The 25792-nt window shown below is 41.6% G+C and overlaps 1 protein-coding gene across 1 annotated transcript in view; it reads right to left on the minus strand.

The window, feature by feature from the left end:
• Positions 1-383: 383 nt before the first annotated feature.
• rngtt (RNA guanylyltransferase and 5'-phosphatase) overlaps positions 384-25792 on the minus strand; it is a 78269-nt gene continuing 52860 nt past the window's right edge. The window contains exons 13-16 of the mRNA XM_079365353.1: positions 15605-15705; positions 10452-10518; positions 2651-2774; positions 384-980 (exon numbers count right to left, since the gene is read on the minus strand). Of these exons, the coding sequence (XP_079221479.1) occupies positions 814-980; positions 2651-2774; positions 10452-10518; positions 15605-15705 (459 nt within the window). The 3' untranslated portion in view covers positions 384-813. The remainder of the gene's footprint in view (positions 981-2650; positions 2775-10451; positions 10519-15604; positions 15706-25792) is intronic.

The following is a 25792-nucleotide window of genomic DNA, read 5'->3' on the forward strand; positions in this document are numbered from 1 at the left end:
AAAAAACTCCACGAGAAATAAAAAGTTTTTCAACTTTCGGAGAAACTCTGGTTTCTAATGTGGGCTTGTCACCCATCTGTAGCCTGATTTCACTGTTTGTCCTCCTTTGTTTTTTGTTTGTTGAGGCTGTGTAATCATGTTGTCATCTCCCTGCCCACACATGTGGCCTTCGAAAACTCAAGTCCACACAGATGGGCTTCCTTTCAAACAAAAAGCTGAGATCTCATTTTTATCCGACTGGAACTATGAAAGAGAAAGAGTTGAACATTATTGTGTAAAAACAAACCGTCTTATTCTTGTGTTTCTTGAAAGTCGATCATCTCTGATGCTCTAAACTGTTACTAAGTGTTGCTTCCTGATTGAAATGCACTGAGACAGCAGACTGAGCTTTTATGATGTTTACTCATCCTTCAGTACAAATAAAGGAACTCGCTGACAAAGCATAAACAAGGTAGTCATTGCCAGGTGTTATCCACAGCCATAACAAACCATCCCTGTTGATACATACCAATTAGCTCAGACTTTAAAAAAAGATAAATAGGAAATCCAAAAACAAATAACCTAAGCATCATGTTTTTCATTTTAATAAGAACACCAGCAGTTAAAGCTACAAACAAGTCTACAAGATAAATTGAATGACGGTGATGCAGTCTATCAAAGGTTTCCGATCTCCTTACATGGACAGGAGGATGAAGACAATGTGCTGAGGGTAGAGAGCCTTGATATGTCTTTTCTTCTGTTTGGTGCTGATGTGGAGGGGGGATGTAGATGCACATAATGACTGTAAAGCAGTCCGGAAAGCCCCGCTGTGGGCTAAGGGATGGACCTGTTGGGTCTCTTTGGAGGGGGAGGGGGCATTAGCTCAGAGTCTGGGTCTGGTGGGTGTTTCCGGTTCTGTGCTTGGATCGCCTGAGCACAGCGGTCCACGTACTCCAGGAGGATTTCCTTCGTGACGGGCTCCTGGATGCTTTTACACACAGCTGGGAAGAGAGGATCAAACACGCACAGGAAGAAGGAAGTTACAACAGACCTGATGACAGACACTTCTTTTACAAGTTGTTAACCTAAACAAATTCACATGCGACAGTTTGCTGAATCCTTGCCCCGAATGTGAACAGTAACCAGACCAAGCAAGTGTCCAACTCCTTTTTTCAGCTTGTTCAACTTGTATCCATGAAGCTGCACTAAGAGTGGTGCTGGATATTTTAAGAGCTTGTAGACTTGTTAAAGACAACTAAAAACAAGAAAAACATTGCAAAGACTGGAGTAAACAGTGCTCATGAAGAAACCTTTTCTCAGAGAGTCAAGTGCTACAGATCAGTTCATTTTGTGGAGAAGGAAAAATCCTTGTGCAGGACTTGAATAATTACAGGATAGTACTCCTCCACTGTGTAAGAACCATAGACGATATATAAAGATGGACAAGGTGTGTCGCGCATGTAAGCAACGTACACATACTATGAGGAATGACCAGGCCATGATTCAAACTGGTAGATAAGCATGAACTGTTCTCAGTTTGCAGCCTGCTGTCCGTCCACACAGAAGATAAAAGGCTCTTTTTGTCGAGCCTGAGGATCTGAAGCTCAATAATTCAGGACCTTTTCTGTCTTCCTCCACCAATTCGATTCACTCTTTCAAGTGTTTTCTCTGCCTTGTGCTTCTCGTTTGTATTTGCACGTTTATGTTCAAACTCGTACAGGGTTTTAAAGTCAGCACTTTGAAAAGTGCTGCACATATACAGCTCAGCTACTATAACACCTAAAAAGCCTTTACTCTGACAATGATTCAACATGTCTGTCCATCGATCAATATCAGACAGAAACTTTAAAAAAAAAAAAAAAAAAAACTTATTTGAGGTGATCAAAGCTAAAAAGTTGTGTTCACATCAGAACTCATTGAAGTAAAAGACGTTTTATTGCTGCACAACATTAGCATGACATGAGGATGTCACTGCAGCTCTTCTTTCAAAGCCTCACGGCTTCAACAACCAATATTTTAGTAAGACTGATTGATGTTTTTTAGCTGCTTGGAACAGTGGAACAAAACATGTTTTAATCTTGTAAAGTGGACATGATGAAATGACTAGGAAGGAGCGTTTGTTTGTTTGTTTGTTTTGAACCAACCGACAAAGGAAGCAGTACTCGTCTCCACCAAACTCCCGGGGGGAAATATCTGTCCTGAGCTGATAATTGACTGAGCAATGTTCACCAGTGATCTGTCCTCCTTCTGTTCGCTGCAGGGCAGGTAGGCTACTGTCGGTGTGACAGAGCTTTTGTCAAGAAAAGAAATAAAGTGTCAGCTGTGGCTTAAAAGCAGGCAAGAAGAGCGTTAGATGTGAAATGACTTACGTCTCACATCTTCTTCTGCAACTGTTTAATGGCTCCTAACTGGATCATTAGTGCCAGCAGCTCTTGGCCATCTTCACTAAACTAACTCCTTTTCATCATATGATGTTGCTGGATGGAAATGCATGTTCATTTGTAGAGCTAATTACCTTAAAAAAAAGAAGAAGCTGTTTTGACTACCAAATGTACCAGAATAATGTGCACGATGCTAAAAAGCTCCCACAAGAGGTTCTGTTGGTGGGAAATAAAAACACTGATGCCTCGTGCTTTGAACCACAAATGGACTGCGAAGGACGGGCTCTCACCCATGGCTGTGTCGTAGGAGTTGGGGAAGCTCTTGTCCACCCTCTGCCTCATGAACACCCAGGTGTTATTGGCGAAGGTGCACTCGATGATCTTGTTGTCGTACTGTTTCAGCTCTTTACTTGCCTGCGCAAAAAAAACATGAAAGGACAAAGTTTTAATGAAACTTTTATCGCAGACAGTGAAGGACATCAAAGTGTAAATCTGTTGTCTTCTGCTTCTCCTTCCATCTCTCTCTCTCTCTCTCTCTCTCTCTCTCTCTCTCTCTCACCATTATAAGGAGTTGCTTGGAGACATGCTGCTGCATTCATGAATAACAATGGCTCCCTTTGACTGGCACATGTAACTGCCATGGTGTTTATCAAACGTGTCGTGAATATTCTGCAGCTCATCGTCTCCACTGTAGCTGTTAGCACAGGATACTTCAGTTCAGAGGTAAAGTGAAGTTTCAGGCAGCCTTTGAGGGCAGAACATAAACTTTAATCAGCTGCAGCAAATATATTTACTGCTTCAAATATTCCCCGTGTTTAATGAAGAGAGGGAAAAAGAACAAGAACAAAGATTATGCCGGTATTATCCTTTAATCTTTTATCGTGTAGGGAACGAATGGAAGTGAAAAGTCACTGATTCAAACCCATTGATCTCTAAAAGACTAATTCTAATGTGATGACGAGAATGCACAAAGCCCTAAAGGCTCTTGTATTATTCAATCTACAAACCACCCTTCAGTCTTTCCCTCTTATGATTCTCCTCTTTATCGCTAAAAAGGGAACTCTTTGATTATTTAGTTGAAAAAAAAAAAAATGCATGAATATTGAGCTGATATTGAATTTTAAATATCCTGATAGGCGCTGATATCCTTCCATCCATCCCTCCATCCTTAAGGTGATCTCAGCTGTCATTGGGCGAGAGGCGGGGAACAGTCTGTACTGGTATGTCTTTGGATTGTGGGAGGGAGACGGAGAACCTGCAGGGAACTTGTGCATGCACGGGGAGAACATGCAGAGAGGCTCTGTCCCACTGGGATTTGAACCAGTGCACTTGTTGCAGCAGTTATAATGATTCAAAGACGTTTTATATTTCAAGATTAAAAAGGAGCTGCCCATCGGGTTGTACAATTAGGAATTATTAAACAGAAACCTCGTACAGTACGGGGGATTTACAGAAGGCAGGGTGTACTAAATGGTCTTCAGGAAGGACAGAAGCAGACCCTGACTCTCTCTCTAATCTACACGGCTATCATCTCCTTTAGGACAGCTGGAGATGCTTTGTGTAAAACTCAACCACAACAATAAGAATTTGTAGGTACCGAGTGCTTCTTTATTTGAACTTTGTGACGTGTTCACTCTCGAGGTAAAAGCAGATTTGAAGATTCATGAAGCCTTCAACAAAGCAGTAGCATCAGTCCCCGCTCCCTCCTACTGATCTGCACAGGATCACTGACTTGTTACATCATACTCTGTTTTGAAAATAAAACAAACTGCACACGGAGCACACTCAAACACAGCTGAAGCGTATGAAAATGGCACAAGATACTGAGGATTAAGCATGAGTCAAAGAAGACATTTGAGCATCTGTTGTTTATTTGTCGAGGGGCTGAATCTCGCTCAGAGGATTCTTAAGACTTGGAGGGATTCAAATCTTCGAGCTGTCTGAAAGCAAAAAGTGCAGCTCAAACATTCAAATACAACGGTTGGCTATGAAGGGAGAACAAAACAACAACAACAACAACAACAACAACAACAAGGGTATTTATAAAGAAAGTTTCCCCTTTGTGATGTTTCAGGCTGTCCGGGCTGACCTCAAGCTAATAACTGAGAGTGATCATCGTTGCCAGGAAAGCACCAGTGTTTTGGTGGAAAGAAAAAGAAAATCAAAGCGAGGGCTCGTATGATCCTGGAGTGTGGGGCATCTGGGCTCACAGCGGGTGGCTTAGGATCACACGGGAAGCAAAAGAAAGTGTGAGAGGAAGGAGGACGCATCATTACTTAACAACACGCCTGTTTAGTCGCCGCTGTGATTTCAAAACATTTGCCTCTGATTTCCATTTATAAGACGCTACATAAATGAACGACTTACTGTAAATCAAACAGCTTTCATTTAGAGAGGGACGGGAGACGATCTAAGTGAGCGACACAATCTTTTGGCTCGACGCAGGAAGCTGGGGGAAAGCGACGACGGGCAGTGAAGGCGGGCAGGACGAGCTGCCACAGAGGGCCGGGCTCTCTCTCCCTGCTGGTGAAGGGCGACATGCTGGCAGTCTTTATTCATCCCCACTCTGTGCCTAATCCGTCCAAATCTGCCACATTATGGCGGCACACTTGTGCCTCCAGTTTTCAGAGACGTTGGCAGTCGAGGACTTTATCAGCCAGTGTAGCACTACTGTTTGAGGCTCTGTGTTTCTGCCTCTTGTTCTCCAACTCTTGTTTGTTCAGATTTAGAAGCTACAATGCTAACAAGATAAGAAAGCAGTACTGCCAAAAACCTGTGATTCTGTTTTAAACCCTCGACTCTCTTCACAAATAACGACGCACAGCTTGAAAAAAACATATGACAAAAAAACAAAACTGTAGTTTACAACTAGAAACTCAACTTGTTTTGATTTGTCACAGCAAGTAACAGAAATAAAGAGGAAAGAAAGACTGAAAATAACCTTTAGCATAATGACTGTAAAAGGAACAGTCGAGTGTTAAAAGAATATAACAAACTTAATCTTCCAATCTCTCTCTTGCATTCGCAGGAAGGAGTTATCAGTTGACGCGAGCTGCAATCACCTGTGGTCTGCATTGTTGTGGAGGCAGGCTAATGTTAGCATACAAGCTAAACTAGTTAGCTTCACGATGCACCTAAATTTACACCGAATGACTGAGCTCTGAAGAAAATTACATTCAAATAAGCAGCGAGTATGTTGTTCTTCTTTTCTCTGGTCCCTGACTTGAACAGATTTCATTCACACGGCCGTCTCAACACGATGTAAACACAGCACAGACAACACAGGGCTCACGTGTCTCACTCGGCGTTAACAGTCATGACTCAGACATTTAATAGGACGTACTGCACTAGATATACGCTCATGTTTAAAACTTCACACATTCTTTTATATCAAACTTGATTAAACAGGTTATAGATTTATTCTTAGGCTACGACTTTCTAACCTCAGAGAAAATTAATGCCCCCCCCCAAAGCCCAAAGTTAGTGTTGACGTATGACACAGGTATTACTTTTCTCATCGAAGTACCAGAAATAAAACAAACAATGCACTGAAATGATCGGACTATTCATGAAGTCGTCTCCTGGCATCAACAGATGAACTCATCTAAAGTCTGGCGGAACAGGACCGACAATTTTCATCACTGGGAGGGATGAAACCAGCATGACATTAAGGAGAGAGCAAACACCTGCAAGTTATTGGGAGTTTATGGCGTCTGACATTTTCGGAGTCTGTGCACAACTCATATTGTATCTGCAAGGGCTATTGAACTGGTACATTGCACCGCTGTTTATTACGAGAGGAATTTTACGGAGAAGGCGTGAGGGAGGAGCACAGACTCAACGTTTTTAATATCTTTGAACAGAGTTTTGTTCTGTGCGACATGGCTCTCTATATGACCCCGTCTTTGTTTTACTCCAGACATAATCACAACTCAGCCTGCAGGTCTGCAACATCGCAGCACTCAGGTCCATTTCAATATTGAGGAAATAGATGAAAGAATATGCAAGTGAGGAAACACGGAAAAAAAGAGGAAGCGGCTGTACAGTCCTTAATATGTTGTTGGATTAAATCAGATGTCTCCTGTACACTCATATAAAGGATATGGAAAAATAGTCAGCACACACTTTCTTTTAAACTTATGTTATTATAAGGAAGGATTTATCAGAGAACAAACTAACAGCAGTCCAGCAACCCCACATAAACCTTTTATATGAAGTCTGTGTCGGGCGTCTGGTGAATTTGTATAATACCCGTAATTATCTCACATATCCAGATTGTCTGTTGTGTCAGATGTGAGGAGATCTAAGAGGAGAACAACTAATAATGTGTAAATGTGGTAAATGAAAGAAAACCTGCTCAGGTTTTCGGGGGGGGAAACTGTTTTTTTTTATTTTTACCTCCCAAACTTTTAATTGATGTGTTTTCTTTTGTTGTTGTTCTGTTGCATGACTGATTATTTTCTGGTGGAATTGCAATCAATTACCCTGAAATGATTCATGCTTTATGAGCTTAAAACGTCATGCTGTTTACAAAAAGCTGGAGGAAAAAGACAAATCTGAATCAAATCAGAAAAAAACCCTCCAAATTCTCCAATCTTGAATTTAAAGAGGAAAGTTTGACTCTTAATTTGATTGGACGCTCTTGTTCAAACTCATCTTATGATGCATATAGAGACATAGAAATAGGAAGGATTAATGATGGAAACAAACTGTCACAGGTGTTACAGTACTCTACAGGTGACACTTCACCTACGCAGCCGGCGTTTGACAGAAAGCTGCTTTTAGCTTCGACTCCAGTGAACAGTCACATCCTTCATATTATGATGATTGATGAGCCGTACTATCTGACCACATGTAGGTCTACAAAGGGAGCCGACTCTACACAGCAGGGAAAGGAAACCACAATAAAGAATCAATAGCAATTACTACTACCAGGCTTTAGCTGACTGAATCTTTTCTAAAAGTTCAAACACGGAGGGAGTGGAAAGTCCTCCTGCATTCTGAAGGACAATATAAATCAGAGGTAACCAGTGGATTAGCACACCGTTCTGTTTCATGTTTCTAACTCTGGATGTCTGATCAGCCATCACACAAGCTGTAAAGAAGACCGGACGGCTTGATGTGCAATAAGGCCACAAAAAGATGCAAGATCAGATTTGAGATCAAGCAGACCTGTCAGCAGGACTAACTGTTGTGCTACTTCATCACAGATAAAAGACAAAGAAAGAGATCTTACGCTTTAATAAGTTGGATTAAAATATGGCTCTTACTCTCCCTAGCTCGTTTCAAGCCGTGATGTTTACACCCCTGGGACGTTTTGCCTTCAAAGTGAACCGTCTTCAGAGGTAGTGACAGAGGCGAGATGGTTTTAGCGGCGCCAGCGAAGCGCTGCGTGTTTGTGCGTATCTGACTGTGTGTCTATGTGGAGCTCCCGCTGTGTGAGCTGATCGTTCCTCTGGAGAGTTCTCTTCGTCCTGTCAACATAAAACAGTCGAATAGAGGTTTTAGCGTCACTTCTTAAATGTCACATATTTACTGCAGTAATGGGGACACGACTCGGATTCTTCTTTGGGGACTTAAGACTCGACTGAGACTCAAGGTCTGGTGGACTCCACTTCAACAGTGTCCGAGGAATTATCATGAAAGTGAACAGCTGATGGGGCCGTCAGTATCAGGAATCATCTGGTCCTCAAATGTTTTCAGGGTTAATTTAAATCGCACGTATATTTGTCCTGCATGTGTTATGTAAAGTCTATTTTTAATTTATCGATTTAATTTGAAATTTCATTCAAATCAAATTTAATTCTTAAATATTTGTTTGGAGTTATAATATAAGGGAGGGGGACAGCGGTTGTTAATTGTAACAAATGTTTCGAGTCATGCATGTCTTGAATACTGCTGCTGGATGTCTTGAGTTTCCCTCGGGATCAATCTATCTATCATCTACCTCAATGACAGTAACTGTACCAATATGTCCGCTTATTCATAAAGTTAAAACATTTTAATTTAAAAAAAGTTTTCTGTTTGCAGCAGTCACTGCTTTTAAACGAAGCCGCTCCTGGATGTGTTTTAGATTGGATCTAATGGCCTTCCTGACATGTTTGAGGAGTGCAATTTTAGGACTAGTCTGTGTTGTTGCACTGTAGGCATCAGACACACACACACACACACACACACACACACACACACACACACACACACACACACACACACACACACACACACACACACACACACACACACACACACACACACACACACACACACACACACACACACACACACACACACACACACACACACACACACACACACACACACACACACACACACACACACACACACACACACACACACACACACACACGCACGCTGTGCAGAGGTGTCACTACATGTCAGCTGCATGAGGAGCATTATTCGGGCAGCTGAAATGACAAGTCCCTGTGTCCTGTGCTGGCACGCTATTACCATTCTTTCAGCATATTCACACAGACTGACTGAAAAATCACATCTCACTACAAAAATAGAAGCCTGAAAGCCGACAGAAGGTGACCGGAGGGCTGCAGCTTTTTCCTCCGTCTCCCTGAGAGGAGCTCAGAGACCGAATGGTAAACAGAGACTTTGTTTAGAAGCAGAGCCCGAGGCTGATGCATGACTACCGGGACAACGGTGGCAATACAGGAGGAAGTCACTCACTGTGTCTCTAAAATGTAAGTGTGACTACTGGAGAGACGACGCATATTGAGAGGCATCGAGTCAGACAAGGTGCTGAGCTACTTTGTGTAATAACATTCGGGAAATCTATATCGAAATAAAGCGAAGGACAAATGAATTGATTTACTCCTAAATGTGGTTTACAGTTTTTCAATAGTTCATCTCTTAGAGTGTGCAAGACCATTAAAAAGACAGTTTCAGTAACAATATACCAGATCTGATTTTGTCTACAGCACAGTATTGTGTAAGGAAGAGCCGTCCAGTCCCTGAATGTCAACTTGTTCCAGGTAAGTCGTCACATCTCGATAACATACAGCAACAGTCAAATGTAGAGCAGAGAGAGTAAAAGATCATCAATCAGTGCTCTTAGTAATGTGCTGCTACACTCAGTCTGGAGTCTGTCTGTGTTATAATGTTGTTTAAAGCTGCACTGGGGAGGAGATCGTTCTTATGGCAGTGTGTGAACATCCACGTATGAAGACTGAGCTGGTTTTTCCTGGAGGTCAGAGGTCGAATAATCACGCAGAGAGTCTGATTCTATCTAACACAGCACTGTGTGTTCACAGACAAAAAGGCCTCTCGGACATCCTTAAAAGAAGAACATCATAAATCCTGAAAGGCAAAGGAAACATCTGACATTTTTAAGTTGATTAACAATCGTTTCAAACTCCAGAAATCCAGCTTAAACATCAAGATATAGGAAGAAAAAACCTCCAAAACTGATGGATATTGCTCAAGAAAAATAATAATTTGATTCAGTTATTAGTTGAAGGACGAGATAGAGGAAGGATTATGGTAAAGAAGGATTGGTGGAGAGGCATAGCATCAGATCAAGGCAACATGACATGTAAAAACATGGCTGCAGTCCAAGTGTCGAGTGGTTTTATACTAAACAGAATGAACTGAAGCAGAGCGGAGAGCAAAAAGAGGATTTCTTTTACAAAGATCCACAGAGAGAGAGAGAAGGTTTGGCGAGTACGAAGCTTTTCATGAAACGGCTGTTTAATGCTTCTATATCCTGACACATAATGAGGATTGTGTTTAGTTTGACTTTAAGCAGAATTAAAAAAACAGGAACAGCTTTTCAAAACCAGACAAATGATATGATAAAGGAATGAGGTGAACGAGTTTGAATGGCGAGCTAAACTGAAGAGCATTAAACCTGCTCCAATCCTTCATGTAATAGTAACAGATGAAGGAACCGACTTCGCTAAAACGTCTTGTGCTGTTATTCTATTCCTGGCACTCAGCTGATATCAGCCAAACTCAAGTCTTGTGACGTGTGAAAGCCAAACTGGAGGAGCGCAGGGGGGGGGGGGGGCTTTGGTGAGTTGGCACAAGGATGACTTCAACCAAACAACACATTTGTTTTCTCACCTTCATGTTCGCAAAGGGCCTGTCATAGTTGCCGACGTAGAGCAGGCCGACGGTCTGTGGAATCAGCCTGGAAAGACAAAAAGAGATCATGGTTAACACCCGCAACGCCCTCGCGAAGGGATCTCAACGCGAGCGGAACTGGGTTAAAACACGACGGGGAAAAGAAGTCACTACGCCGCTCGCTCCAGTTTTTTTTTGCAGCTCGTAACAGAGCAGTGGAGAAGTGAGATTACACCTCCGTGAGCCCTTCCGTCTCCCTGCACAGCTTGATGTCTCGAAACTTAAAGAGGAAAAGCACATTATGGGCACGGTGCGAGTCGCTCGAGGTGGCAATAGATAGCGTGGAACATATACAGAGACAGCAAGTGGTACGCGCTAATGCAGCTCCATCTGTGAGTCAGCTTCACTCAGACTGCGCTGGGCTTCATATGGACTGAATCCCTGCGAGGATCTGTGCGGTGTTTGTGTCTCATCCCAGTGATCACACCCAACAGATGTCTCAGTCACACAATGCTCCTTAGTCTCCCTCCACAAAAAAAAAAGAAGAAGAAGAAGAACACCAGCACATGCCCTGCCCCTTTTGATAATTTAAAACACTGCATCTAAGTCAGTTTGTGTGCCCAACAATACGTTTATGACCACTTTCCTTTGTTTCATCATTTATAAGCCTGGAGTAAAAACAGTGAAGCTGATGCACCGAGTTTAGAGATTTCAATTGGAGCTGAAATCTGACAACATCCACCCGTCTCCCACCAGCCCCCCTCCTGTGTAATGATAGCGAGCACAAGCAGGAAGGAAGCAGCAGTAGGCATTAAGAGAGCCATTACAGCCATGCTGTGATGGACACTGCCATGTGCCAAGACCTTATAAAACACTTTCCCCCATCCTGCAGGACTGACTAACATCATACCAGTCATGACAGAGTTTACTGAAGAAAGAGACTTGATGAGAAAACAGAATCAAGACAGACGTTTTGGTTGTCGGTTACAAGCTGCTTCATGAACTTCATTTTCCATTCACAGTCTGCATGTCTGAGGTAACAAAAAGAAAAAAAAAAGAAAAAGAAAGAGTCCTGCTGTCTTCAGATGACACTGCCACATCAATTTCCCTGAGTGTGGTTTGCTGTTAAACAAGAGAAATGAAACGCATGAATATAGACTCTGACATCACGCAGGCTTTTTGTTGAAACGGTGAAGACGCTGGTAAATGTCACTGTGGCCTCAGGACTGTGTGCGTGCAGACCTGAGCAAACAGCCAGAGCAATGTGTGTAATTCTAAAGGAATGGAAGAGGGAATATACACTGAAGAATTGTCTTTGTAACCTGATTCCTGATTTCCTTCCGTCTTGGATGAATAGATGACAAAACAATGGATGACAAAGAAGATGGTTTTCTACCTCAAGCTGAAGCATCTTTGAAAAAGAAGGATGACTCAGACCTCATATATCTGCAGCTTGTTATTGACTTTTATGGTGATTTCACCGAGTCATTGTTTGAGTTTGTTTTGTATTTACTTGAGTTTTTATTGAAGTGTATAAAGGCTAATTTAAGAGAAGATTTTAAATGAACATAAGCTGCTGTCTTTCATGCTCTATTGTTTCCCCTATAAAAACAGATAATACAGATACATCCTGAGAGGTTAACAAATCATCGTTGGATTTAGCTTTTAAAGGTCATTTCCTCTTGATACACTTCTTAAGATTTTGGTTGAAATTGTCTTTAGGTCCTGACAGTAATTAAAAACTCATGAGTTCTGCAAAAGGAACAAAGGAAATCTGTCGTCTGTAGAAGTTGTAACCACGTAAAAAACGTTGACCAATGGCTGTCAAGAGGTACCAATCTGATGAACCAATCACGCCTCTCTGTCTCCCTGCTCCATCTCTACCTCGAGAGAAAACAAGCCCACACTCAAAGGTCGCCACAGATGACAGTTCATACTGTGAGTTTGTCATTGGCTGATGTGAGTAATAAAATATATATATTTTTTAAAGACGTCGTGGTTTGTACAAAAAGCAAGCGAGCTGAGCTCTGCTGCTGGAGCAACGGCGCTCGTACATGCAAGTGAAGGGCGTGGCTTTAAAGGGAGCACAGAGGGGAGGGAGGGGTGTAGTGTAGACGGAGCACACAGGGAATGCTTCTTTAAAAATCATACTCATTTAAAAAATGACCAACCCTATATGCAATAGATAGTTTTCCTAATCTACCCTACCTTTAAAATATGTAAAACAAGAGAAGCAGCTTTTGTGACACATCCATCATGCTTCACATCAAAACTAATATTCATGAACAATGATCAACAAACACTCTGAACACATGCCAAAGACTGTAAGTGGAAAAAAGGGAATAAATGCCACCAAATGTGTTTGACAGGGTTCAGGCAGAACAGTTCCTTTGAAAACCTGCCAGCTGAGTACAGCCGGGTCATCAGGGCTCCAGCTCCTCAAAGCTTTGTTTCCATACAGAGAAATCCATTCAGTAGGTGCAGAGTCCAACGACAGGCTCCGTGTTTGTTCTGCAGCATTCTTTGTGTTTGAGCTGAAAGCTGAAGAAGCTACGAGCAGACGCACAAGACGACACTGCGACGTCATTTTTTACCCAAGTGATTCTGTGCAGATCCGTCCTGATAGTTTGCGTCTAAAAACTGACTCTGCAGAGACAGATTATTAAAAAAAAAAAAACACCTTCTGGCTCTGCACCGTCTTTATCATGTTTTTAATCTGTTCACTCAATTTTAAAATTGTAGCCGAAATGATCTCCGCGAAGGTGATATTAAACAGACGTGTGGTTTTCACAAGGGCTGCACAGTTAATCACTGTACAGAAACATGCACAGCAGTCTCAATGAGGAAGACCACGTTGAACGCAATAATGAGACAAAATGATTAATGTCCTTGTGTCAGATTTAGCATGTGACCATACGACCTTTTCAGAAAGAGCCTTATACTTAAAGGCTTCCACGCTTTTTTTGCTCAACAGGCGGTGACCCAGCTAGCTGCAACTACTCTCCAATCAACTGAGGTGAATTAAGTGGCGACTGGCAGGTAAGCTGACATGGTCGAGTGAGGAGAGAAGAGTAGACAAAGTGTCTTTAGAGAAGACAGAACTTTGACTCTTTTTATTGTGGAATATGGATTCAGACGTTGCCACGATCTTGAGTACTGTGTGAAAAATAACATGCAGTACGAACTGAAAGTTACTGTCCAGCACATTTGCACACATCAACATAGTGTATGTCAAATTATCATGGCGAGCTGTCCCCTCATTATCACTGCACGTTTGCCTCATTTTTCAGTCAGGTTTATTGATCACATGTCACCAACATCACCCTGATGGTTGTACAATCAGTCTCCATTGTGGATCCTTTACACAGGATTGGATGATGTAATGACACCTGAGTCCACAAAGTAGAAACTCCAGTAACTGAAAGCCTTGACGACGGCCTCCAGAGAACGAATCCAAGGCAGCCCGCCTGACTCACTTCTCCTCGTCTTGATCTTCAGACTCACTACACACCCAGTGATTGATGACATGACCATTACTCATCGCCTCACTGAAATGCCGGTTTAGATTATCTGTGTTTCGAGCAATCTATACAATGCTTGGCTCTGTTCAATTAGCACAAGTGGGAGGGGCTGGAAATACTTCATCTTTCCATTTTTTGTTCCTTTCCACCTCTCCACTCACCCAGGAACGTAATAATCACCGTCTGCCTCTGTGCTCGCTTTTCAGAAAGGCAATAAAACTTGCGAGGCTGTGCACCTTGGTGGCACACAAAGACATACCCAAGGATAGACTGTGTGGGCTGATGAATAAACAGTTGTTACCTCCTTACATGTCTGTTCTTTTCTTCCGTTGTCAGACAGACAGCAACTTGAGAGTGATTTGAAAAACGTACACCCAGCCTGATGGTCTGACGAACGGGGGATATTTTCAGGAAAATATCAGTAAATTCTCTTATGGCAACAATGTTCGTCTGTGTTCTCCCACACACAGAGGGGAGAATGGAGAAGCTGACCAGTTGGCCTGCTGGGCGGCTTTGGAGCAGAATGAGTGGCCGTGCCCTGCTGTGCTCCCCTCAGTCTGTTGTCGCTGAACGATGGCAGGCTCGCGGCTACAAAGCTGGGACAGTCTCGAAGGTCAGCTGGCTCTCTGAGGAAAGAGTCAGCATGACCACAAAAAAAAAAAAAAAAAAGCTCTTTGGTGTGGGTCTGTTTGCCTTCACTCAAACAATGCGTACAGACTCAGGAGAAGACAAAGCACACAGAGCAAAGAGATGAAAACACATCTCCAGGTAGGCCAGCAGCTCTGGGAAATAAGGGAATGTGTGGTATATTTTGAGCTCAATGTGAATGATGGTCGTAAACATGTATGAATGCTTTGATTCGTCTGAAAGCTAAAACACAAACTGCTGTGATGTTTAAGCTTTCATTCAACAACGTCAACCGGCTGACAACAGATCATTACAGTCGGAGGGATACTGCGTGTCCTTCAGCTACCAGTTAAGTATGTCAAACTGTTTGGTATTCAAAGGCTGTTGAGAAATTTGAATCCGAAGCAAGGACAGACAAAAGAACCCGCCGAGGCACACGCGTTGAACAACTAAGAATGTAACAGCTACTTTGTATTTCAAACCACAAATACCCGTGTTAATGCTGCAAGGACGTGCAGGGATTCATTGGCTTCTCCAGTATAGCACTGATTTCCCTGCAGAGTTCAAATGTTTACCTGGGTGAGGCCTCGGCTAAGCGTCGGTTTGTTTGAATAATTAACGTGCAGGGTATAATAAGCATAAAATGAGAGGTCCTGTGAGGGGCAAAGGCATTTTCTTGACACATACTGGAGGAGCAGATAAGACATCTCTAGGATACTACAGCGCATTACTGCCGTCTCGGTGAAAGGAATGGACTCTGTCACACCGAAGGCGCGTTTCCACAAAACGAATTTAATAGCCCGAGGGAAAAAAGGAAACGAGAGAAAAAGATGATATAGTAAAGAAAAGATTAATGTCAGAGGGACTCAATGGATTTGTTTGATTCAAAGCATGCTTCTGACACTGACACACGGAGCAGCTACACAGTACGCGTGTGGATGTCTCAGAATGAGGGTGCTGTTAAGATTCAACAGGCAGAGCGTTTCCTCGGCAACAAGGACTTACCCTTCTCCGCCCACTTTGGTGATCTTGAGGCGGAAGTCCACAGAGTTCAGGTTGGGGGGCTTCCACTTCAGGATCTCATCACACCTCCCCGCCTTGTATCTCTGCAGTGACACAAAAATCAAACTGAGTTCCTGTGGAAGACTTGCTAAGCACCTGCAAAAAGAAAATCGGCTTTGATGGAACAAGGTTGACGATTTTGCTCGGTTTTGTCAACACGTAACTCTGCAGACTTAATGGCGGAATAATTTGCGAGTTGAGCAGACTTTAAGCAACAGTCACGCCTAAACTCTTAAACTAATTAGGCTCCATTATGATTCACTGTTGGGCTCTTACTATCTGCAGCAGCAAGACGTCCAAATGAAATGAAATTAAGTTCAACATTTCTTTCTGGGAATGAGCACGATAATGAAATGCAAATAGAAAGTGGCCAATTAGTGTCTTTATTTAATTCATTATAGAACAATTGGGAAAAAAAACAAAAACAAGCAAGAAAAAGCCTTCATGAAAACATTACAAATGTAGTTTACTCACATTATTGCTGCGTTTTATTGTGCTACAACATCAGCAAACAAAATGCCATACATTATTTATGTGTGGCTGACATTTAGGATGACGCGAAACAAGCGTACTGGGAAATGTAAAGGCATGTCGGGTGGAGGCGGGGAACAGATGATCAGATTCTGTCTCTGTCAGGTTGCCCGGTAACAGAAGTCTAATCCAAGGAAATGTGCGGGAAAACAGGACAGGATTCCTCTGGAGAACCTGAGCTGTCACAGCACACGGCCAAATAAGGACTTCCTGGCTCCGCCCACACGTGAACCTATGGCAGGAGTTTAAATCGGCAGAAAGGCATCATACCACTATTCGCACTACTCCTCCACAACACGAGGCTTGGTGCGGCGTGCTGTCCGATCTGCTGAATAGGATGAAAATCTTGCAGCCTTTTAAGTTCTCTCAAACTTTTTACATTCATTCAGGGTTCAAAACCTTGAGAAATAATACTCAGCTGCTGTGATCCTGCAGCCCACATTTCATCTCTGAGTTTCTTTTTTTTTTTTTATTATTATTTTGTGGACCAATTAGATTGTGTCGCCAGTCCCTTTCTGGTCAAACGTGGTTATTACAGAAGCCCTAAACAAACATACATCTAAACATTTTATGGATTAAAGGTAGTCTACCCTGACGTTATCTCAATAGTATTTCAGATTTTGCTGTTCAGTTGAAGATCGTGAGGAACATCTGTGATGACTTCATGAAATTGGGATTACCTTAAGAGGAGAAATATATAAATAAATATCAAGATATGTAAAATATAAGCGACAACATAATATTGGAACCCAACGGCTTTCGCCCATAAAAGGAGAACTGGCCTACTTTTCATTGCTTCAGGTGAAACCTTTGGTTAGCAATAAAGGACTGGTAAAGTAAAGTGTTCCTATTCCAGTTGCTACTGATTCCAGTCCGACCTGCAACTTGAGAGGCGAGGATGAAGTGGGTGTTGAAAAACAGCCTTTAAAAGCGTACTGTTGAATGCAAATGTCCCTTCAATCAACTCCGCTGTGAGGAAACATTTTAAGATGCTGTATTGATGGCAAAAACAAGAAACTAACTTCGAATGGCTGAGTCAAGGGCAGACGGTTATTTGACGCTTTAGTTGTAAAGTGAAGGGAAAAAGGGGTGTTGAGTGTCCTTCTACTTTGTTCTCCGTGAGCGTCTCTGTGTGTACGTGTGCGTCTGTGTGCGTCTATGTGTGTGTGTGTGTGTGTGGGAGGCAGCAGCCTTCATGTGCCTTTGAAACCAGGATACTCTACAAAGGCTATTCACTGCAGTCAGCCAGAGAGCAGGAAAAGAGGCCATGTCTCTTTTTGAAGAACCTCCACTGAGTACATCTTTTCTTCTGTAAACGTGGGTGTGGAAAGGAACATTCTTCAATGCAGTTAGTTATGCTATGCTGCACGGGCATCAAAATAAGCTCTTGCCAAATGAATCGTCGCTCCATATGGAAAATGAAATACATACAGGCCTTTAGTGATGAAGGACTCCCGAACATTCAATCCTTCCACTTCTCAAGTGAGCTATAAAAGTTAAAGAAAGATGGCTCTGACTTGTGAAGGGATAAAATACTATTGGATAAAGTTTGGTTCATGTACGTCTTCACTGTGCAAAATCAAAAACAGCACATCAAAACCTCAACCGATGAAGACATTTTGCGTCCACCCAGAGCAGCTGTCGAGGCTCGTTTCTAACCCTGCATGTTAAAACCGGAATGCTAAATTTTTTTCGAGCAAAGAAAAATTGCTCTAAATGCATCCGAGCCTGCATAACCATAGCAACAAGCCCATGAAAATGCAATCAGACTGCAAATTAAACAAACAGGCGACCTTGGAATTCATTTCTAAATGAGAGTGCCGCCAATAGCACTCGCACTTCCATTACTTCTGTTGGTCTCTTCAATAGGTGACTGCACATGAAAAACAAAGAGCTTTATTATCGAGGTGGCAAAACAGAGAAAACACATCTCTCATCCATCAAACTCATTTTCATGTAATGATGTTTGCTTGCAATAAATGATTGCTCTTTCTATAGAAATTCAGAGGCTGTTTAGAGGAGTGAGATGCACAGAGTGAATGCAAAAGTGAGGCCATATGGCTTCTTCAGTAATAAAAACACAATTTAACATACAAGCATATAGAGCTTTATATGACGGAATAAAAACAAACAGAGTCCTTGGCTGTATATTGTTTTCAATATTCAGTAAGTAAGGTCGTCTCTCAACCGGAAGGCCGGGGGTTCGATCCCCAGCTCCAGCTGCCACATGTCCAATTGTGACCTTGGACTAAACACTTAAACCTCACGCTCATGTTTGTACGAGTGGATCCAAATAAACAAAGACTGCTCCATCAGCAGCGTGTGAATGTGTGGGATTATAGTCCCTTCTGATGATGCTACTTTAAAGAGCCGTGCCATAGGTTCAGTGTTAAAGTGCGTCAGATTTCTCTATTTCAAAAAGGGGACAATGCACATTCATTTAACAAGAGCAACAAAGTCAAACATGTCTATGTGCCAGATTTAGCCGTGCAGGCTCATTTTTATCTGCAGTCCCTGAGATTTAGGAAAACATTAGAAAGCAAACACTAATACACAGTCCAAAAACATAGACACAAGAGCACACAAGTTGAACAATTAAAAGAACACAAGTGGTAGTTAAAATACATAGGCATTGATAAAACGGAGTTTTTTTCATCGTAGTCTGTAGACTAGAAAAGGGCTATTCAAGCTGAAGTCCATTTACCATTGTACTGTATATTTAACTAAAAGGTCACGGCATTTACTGATACTCTCTTCTTTATCTCCTATCGACCCTTTCTTAACGTTTATCTTCTTGCCCCTCCCTTCTCAAATGTTTCACCCGTTCCTGAAAGTCTTTCTTATAGCCCTTTCTTGTTTCAGGCTCCTGAATAAAACAAACTTTTGAAAGTATAACGTGACTGTAGGCATCCACAGCTATAAAGCTGACAAAGTGCTCCTCCGCTGGCTCTGCACTTTTCTTTTTTTTTTTACTTCTACTTTTTGGCAACAAAGATAAAAACTTTAAGTATTCCACTAAAACTGCTGGCTAAGACTTTCAGAACTCCCACAAGCACATGCTTTTATCCAACTGTCCAAATTGGACACAGAAAATACAGCAACAATGCTTACCCAGGCATGAACGCTACATTCAAGCTCCTGAAGAAACCTGCGTGTCCAAACTGACAACAGAGGTCAGATGCATCACAACAACTGTGCTTTTACTTTTTAGGTGCTATTATGGGTTGTCATGCCAACAGTTTCAGGGAGGCTATTTTAATGAACCTATCAGTTAAACACTATCATTTCACCTGTGGCGATCTGGAGTGTCAAACTGCAGCCCTCCCCTGCCGTCAAAACGGTCAAAACAGGAGAAGAGGGACAGAAGCAAACAGACAACGTGACAGGATATTGATCGGCTGTAGATTTCAGATTTGTTACCCTTTAGAAATCCAGAAATAGCCAGGTTGTATTTGATCTGCTACAATCCATATTTCCACAGGCAGAAACCAGGTCGTATCATTTTAGGGCCACTTCAAATGAGAAACCACTTCTGTTTGAGCAGTGTTTTCAAGAGCTTGTTTTCACTTGTTGTCGTTTCATAACCACCTTCAAATCCTTTGTGTGATGTAGGCTTACACTTTCACGAAGGCTGTGAGATGTTAAAATCTTATTCAGAATTAATCGCTCAATTTCAGTAGTTTTCTTGGATTAAATAGTGGGTTGGAAATTTTCAAAAATGGGCATGATTTTAAAAGTAGCATTCTCTCAGCCCCTCTGTGCTCCTTCAAACGTGGAGCTCAGCTCATCGCTTCCTCTTGACATCTGTTATTCCAACTTCTGCAATATAAACCATACTATGAGAGTTACCACAAATACAACTTGCTTCTAAGATTAGACTGCTGCTGCATGAATATATTTATTAATCCTCACTCCGACTACCGTCTGAAAGGATTTGACTTTTGTGGAAATGAGCAATAAATAAATGATTGCCACCAAACATGTAAATCTGGGCTGAGTGTAAGAGTTATGATAACAAACACAGCACAACATCTGCTGCACAATTATTCACAAACAGTGGAGGGTCTCCTTCATATCACGGGAGCTGCTCGTCTAATTTTACACGTGCCATCTTAATCACGGATGAATGGAAGGCGACAAACTAAATTACAGGCTTTCATTATAAACACATGCTGGTTTAATGTAAGAGAGGAGAGCTCGCTCGAGGGTACGTCGTAGGGTAGCACCATTTTTTTTTTTTTAAGAGTTCATTTTAATAACAGCGTTTCGCTCCGGGGCCCTGTGAAGGTGTGCTGCAGATTACAGACGTGAGGCTGGACAGGATGAATAAACCTGATCCATACAGGGAAGTTTGTGCAGCTAACAGCTCAGATGGTAACATCGATGCTGTTTCTATTTGTTTTGTTTTGAGGGGAGGCGGTTTTGGAGAAAGAGCAAATTGGTGCATTGACGTGAAAGATTTGTCTTGGAATAAACTAGGTTAAGGAATAAAGGGATTGTGGGTGTTTAAATAGTAAATCTGGAGTTAAATAGTCAGCTGCTTTGACACACTGATGCTCTAAAGAATAGCAAAGCACACTAAATGCTTATATTGATTCATGACGCCATATTAAATGCACAATAACCAATGACGCGTATGGGGGATCATATTCAAAATATGAGGCAAAAGCTGCACTGCATCCAACACTGAGACAAATCCCCTCTTCTGTACTGACTTGGATTCAAGAGTGGAGTTGAAATGACTTGAAATTTAAAAGAAAAAGGTGCATACAGAATTAAAAAGAAAAAAAAAAAGAAAAAAACCTTCTTAATCTTCATACAGTGATCGCCATCTGGAGCGCTCTCCCATCAGCAGTTCGGCCATCTGTGGAAACGGTTCTGTTCTAAATGCAAAATCGTTGTGATGTTCTCCAAACAAAGGAAACATATTCCAAGGACGCCATGTGTTGGAGGAGATAGCACACCCACTGACTGCAGGCTGCAGCAGCGGCAACCTTTGAGCTAATATTACCGGGCATCAAAGCAGCAAGATACTGCAGAGATAAACCCCAAGACCAGCCTGATCCCGGTCACACGAGGAGAGATCACTGATGCGGTGGAAGGGATGGATCAACAAAATCAATGTCTCAGCTCTACCTCACTCCGCGATGGTTTTCCATCAGCTCCCAGTAAACATTGGTGCAAGGTAGAAGTGCTGCTGATTTGCATTCCAAGATGTTCCGAGGCTGTTGGATTCGCTGTAAACTGCTGTGATTCAGCCTCTCGTGAAAGAGTACTGCGCTTGTACACTGAGAGCTTATCAAATATTTAGTTGGAGGTTGAACTTGACCAAAAGATCAGACGCTTCAGCACTTAAGAAAAACTCTGATTGAATATGAGGGGTCCTTAAACTGCAGTAAAGAGGCAATTCTCCTGCCCTGATACTGATTCCTAGAAAACCCTGTGGGTTATCTGTGGGAAATGAAACGACGTTGTGACAACATATTCTTTGAAGCTGGTTTTTTTCTTCAATTTCTTGGGAGGAAAAAAACCCAGGCCTGTTGAAAATCGCGTTCACTCGCTTATTTCAATGATTTTAAGGCTCACAAATGTTTGGCTGTTGCTAAAGGCCTTTAAATGTGCTCTGAAGGACATTAGCCATTTTATAAATGTAGCAATCTTTGAACCTATTGGCTATGGACTGACAATGATGTAGCCTCTGTGAGTTTTTTTTTTTTAATTTGGGGGGCTTCTGGTGAAGCCAGCAGAAAGTGACTTCTGGCCTTTTAATCAGTAGACCACCAAGGGGTCCTGTGATAGCATTAGGGTAGATTATGTTTGCCTGTTTCGTCCAAAGAGACTATTGTCCACAACTCCTCGCAGTCACGCACCTACAGATTGTTTCTTTTTGTAGTGCACAATGGGAACAATAGGGATCATGGATTTAGGTGAGTTCTATTGACTTCCTATCAAAGAAAAGACTTTTGGTACGTTTCTCAATGTAAAGTGAATAACCCCCTCCCCTGAGGGATGAATTAACAGAGAGGCTCTCTCTGCGGGTTTAGCTGCATGTGACCACAGACATCCCCTGTCCTTACTTTTCTCTACTTTGTTAGGAACTTAAATATTCTGTACCTTTTTACCCTTTTGGAAAATGGAAATGTGAGTTTTATCAGAGCTTAGTTCTGCATACCTGTGTAGCGCTCCATGTATTTATAATGGGTCCATGAGAGGTGAACACTACTGTCTTTAGCCAATGAATGCAGAAAGAAACATCCCACCACTTTCACTGTTTACTGGAACTCTAGATTCGATAGAAAAGGAGAATTTACTTCTTTAAGATCCTCAGGTCTACGACCGGGGAGGAAGCATTAAGAGCTCCTTCGCAAAAAAAACAAAACAAAAAAAATCCATGATAGCTCCCACTGCTTAGCATCCTTTAGAAATAACAGCTAATTTATATAGGATGGCATATGAAAGGAAATCTTCCATACTAGCAGGGGTGTCAATCAATAACCCATTGACATAAACTGTGCACGAGCTAAAGGTCCAAAAAGCAAATGCATTTTAAGAAACCAGAAGCCAGTTAATAAAACACCCCGACTTTTTCTTTATATGCAGGATGACAAACATGAAATGAAGAGCAGGTGCAGACTGGGTAAAAAGGGAACGCTTCATTAGATAACGTCTTTCTGAGTAGAGAAAATCAAAAAACTGAACAGGAGAAAACTTTTCTGGATTTTCTTCAACTGAATGTTGAAGAAAAAAAGTCTAATCTTCTAGTCTGAATTCCACTTTGTTTATATTGAATAGCCTTTGGAAAATACTGCTAACATATTTTCGTGCTACTTGTGCTCTAAGTTGTACTCAGTGTAGGCCGTCGCACCACATTTTCTCCCTTGGCCTTAGGTTAGGGTGCAGAACGCAAAAGACATTTCTGCCATCTCTTTGTGTCGTTTTCCAGTAGGACAGCAAATACTGAAAATCTGAACTCTGCTATATTCAAATAAACAGAATTTAAAGACACTAAAGTGACATTATGATCCTAGTGACACCATGATCTCTGCTTGATAGTGTCAGTAAATATCTATGATGGCCAATAAGGAAAGGCTTATCAACTTTTCAAAATCGCGATCAACGCATGCTATTTCTTATTTCTACTGTCTCCTCCATTTAGGTAAAGAACGACAATGCTGCATCTTTGAACGTCACTTCCGTTTAAAATGAGTCAAAAATAGTATCCACCTCATGACGTCAAACATTTGATTTCTACATTGTTTTCATTTCATTCTTTTGAACCTCAACGACTTCCTTTTGGACTGTTACTCTTCCTTACTTTCCTTCAAAATAAAAGCAGGGTGGATTTCAAACAGCAAGTACAATACTCTCAGCTTAAGGCATTACACACATTCAAAATAAAGCCTCACCATCTTTACATTATTGTTATCAACATGCGATTAAAAATGCTATTAACTATTAAAATTGAGCAAAACGGAAACATCTTCAAATGTTTTACAGACCTCATCAAAATGTTTTCATTCCAATTGTTATGACCTCTATTGCAGTGTTGTTCTTGTCACTCTCATTTTTTTAAATGTATTTGCTCAGGAGAACCTCATTGACATCAGGAATGTCATTAGTGAGAGTGTACTGGCATAGACGGGCAGCAGCACAACAGAGAAGAGAGGCAATATTCAAAGCATCTTCCTCCAACACCTTCCATCTACTTTGAAAAGGATTTCAAGAGGCCAGCTCCTCCACACACAGATCATCCTGCAGGAGATTTCAGGCTGCATGAGCAGCGCACCTCAAACTCCTTTTCCCCATTTCAGGCTTCACTGTGGAAACAGACACCAACGACACGTTTGGTGACTGAGCTGCAGAGCGAAGACTGAGGCTTCACATAAATTCAGCGGAGTATGAAGGAAGTGGATGAAGTATAGCCTCATAAATAAGGAAATGCTATTGATGTTGTCTACACTTAGTATGATCGAGTTGTCTGGACTGCATTGTCTGAGTACAATGATGAGTCACGGCCCTGAGGTTTATTATAAATCTCAAAATGCAGTATCCAAAGATTTTAGATAGATAGATAGATAGATAGATACTTTATTGATCCCGAAGGAAATTCAAATTTAAGCATTTAGAAGAGACATGCATATATAAAACATCACCGCATTCAATCAGGGGCACGAAAGTAGCAGTACTTTACTGCATTCATGTTAGCTGCATGTGAATGTTCATTATGTGACGGTATAATTAAAAAAAAAAAGGTGTTTGTTTTGTCCAATCATGTGGTGGAGATGATATGTGGCTTTTGTTCCGTTTAAAGAAGATTCATAGAAAATGGATTCTGTTGAATTGTTCCATTGAGCTGCTTCGTCAGAAAAGTAAAGCCTGACAGTGTCGCATAATATTGTCTTTTGTAACTTCAGATCAGATGGCAGATTATTTGCGTCATCATTCAGTCACATTAGCGATGCCAGCTTTTCTGAGCCGGCCCATTTGTCCGAACGACTGAGCGGACCAGAACCAGCTGCTGACCTCCCAGAGTTCGGAGACACTTCCTTCTGTCACAATCATGAAACTGCTAAAAAATACATTTGACAAATGCGACTGTGCAAGAACAGTTTTAACTGGATACATGGAAATCTTTGTTAATGATGGTCATTTCTGTAATTTGATGCGTATTATACACAGCTTTGTGAAAGGACTCCATCCAAAATAAGGCGAGAGTTATAATCACAGCAAAACAGACCGCTGCCAAAAAAACAGAGCGTTTTCTTTTCTTCTTTTTTAAACAACAGCCTGCTCGTTCAATCCGTTTTCTTATTGACGGAGCATTTGCACAACCTGGTTAATTCCATTTCGGCTTTTTCAACAGCAATCATTTCAAATTTGGAAAGAGCATCTGTCCAAACAAATCACAAACCTTGTTTAACAGTGTGTTACTAATCCGTGACTGGGATGTGGATGGTGTTGTTTTCTCACCTGGTTCAATAAAACCAAAAGGACATCCTCACATCCCGCACTCATGGAGTATTCAACACCTGTCTGCAACAATTGCTTATGATCCGTCACATTCACAGAGGCTACAGAGGGGGAAAAAAGACCCTGAATCAATAAGTGTCTGATAAATCCAAATGTAGTATCTCGTCAGGGTTATGTACTATTTAGAAATGCATTACATCCCCCCTACGAAAAACAAACAAACAAACAAACAAAAAAAATCTCTGAAGTGTGTCTCGCATCACATGAAGCGGGGACAGATGAATCATTTTCTTCTCCCAATACAAACAGTACTGTTTCAGTTACCCGACAAGTAAACAAAACACAATGGAGTGGCTGCAAAAACACATTTATGTTGATCATTTTGATCAATTATCTGCTGCCAAATTCCTTCAAATTCCCCTGCTGAGAACTGCTTCAAGCTGATAGCTGACGACACAGTGTCCTAATTACTTTAACAATCCAGGAGAAAAGCAAAAAGTGAGAGAAAAAAGCCAACAATAAGAGAGACAAACAAAGACTATTTTTAATTGCTCTATAAAAGACTTTTGAGACGACTGATGTCAGATTTTTGGAGTCGATATCGATATTGGGGAGAGAAAACAGATATAT

Source organism: Symphodus melops (genome assembly GCF_947650265.1).
Source record: "Symphodus melops genome assembly, chromosome: 1".
NCBI classification, from domain to species: domain Eukaryota; kingdom Metazoa; phylum Chordata; class Actinopteri; order Labriformes; family Labridae; genus Symphodus; species Symphodus melops.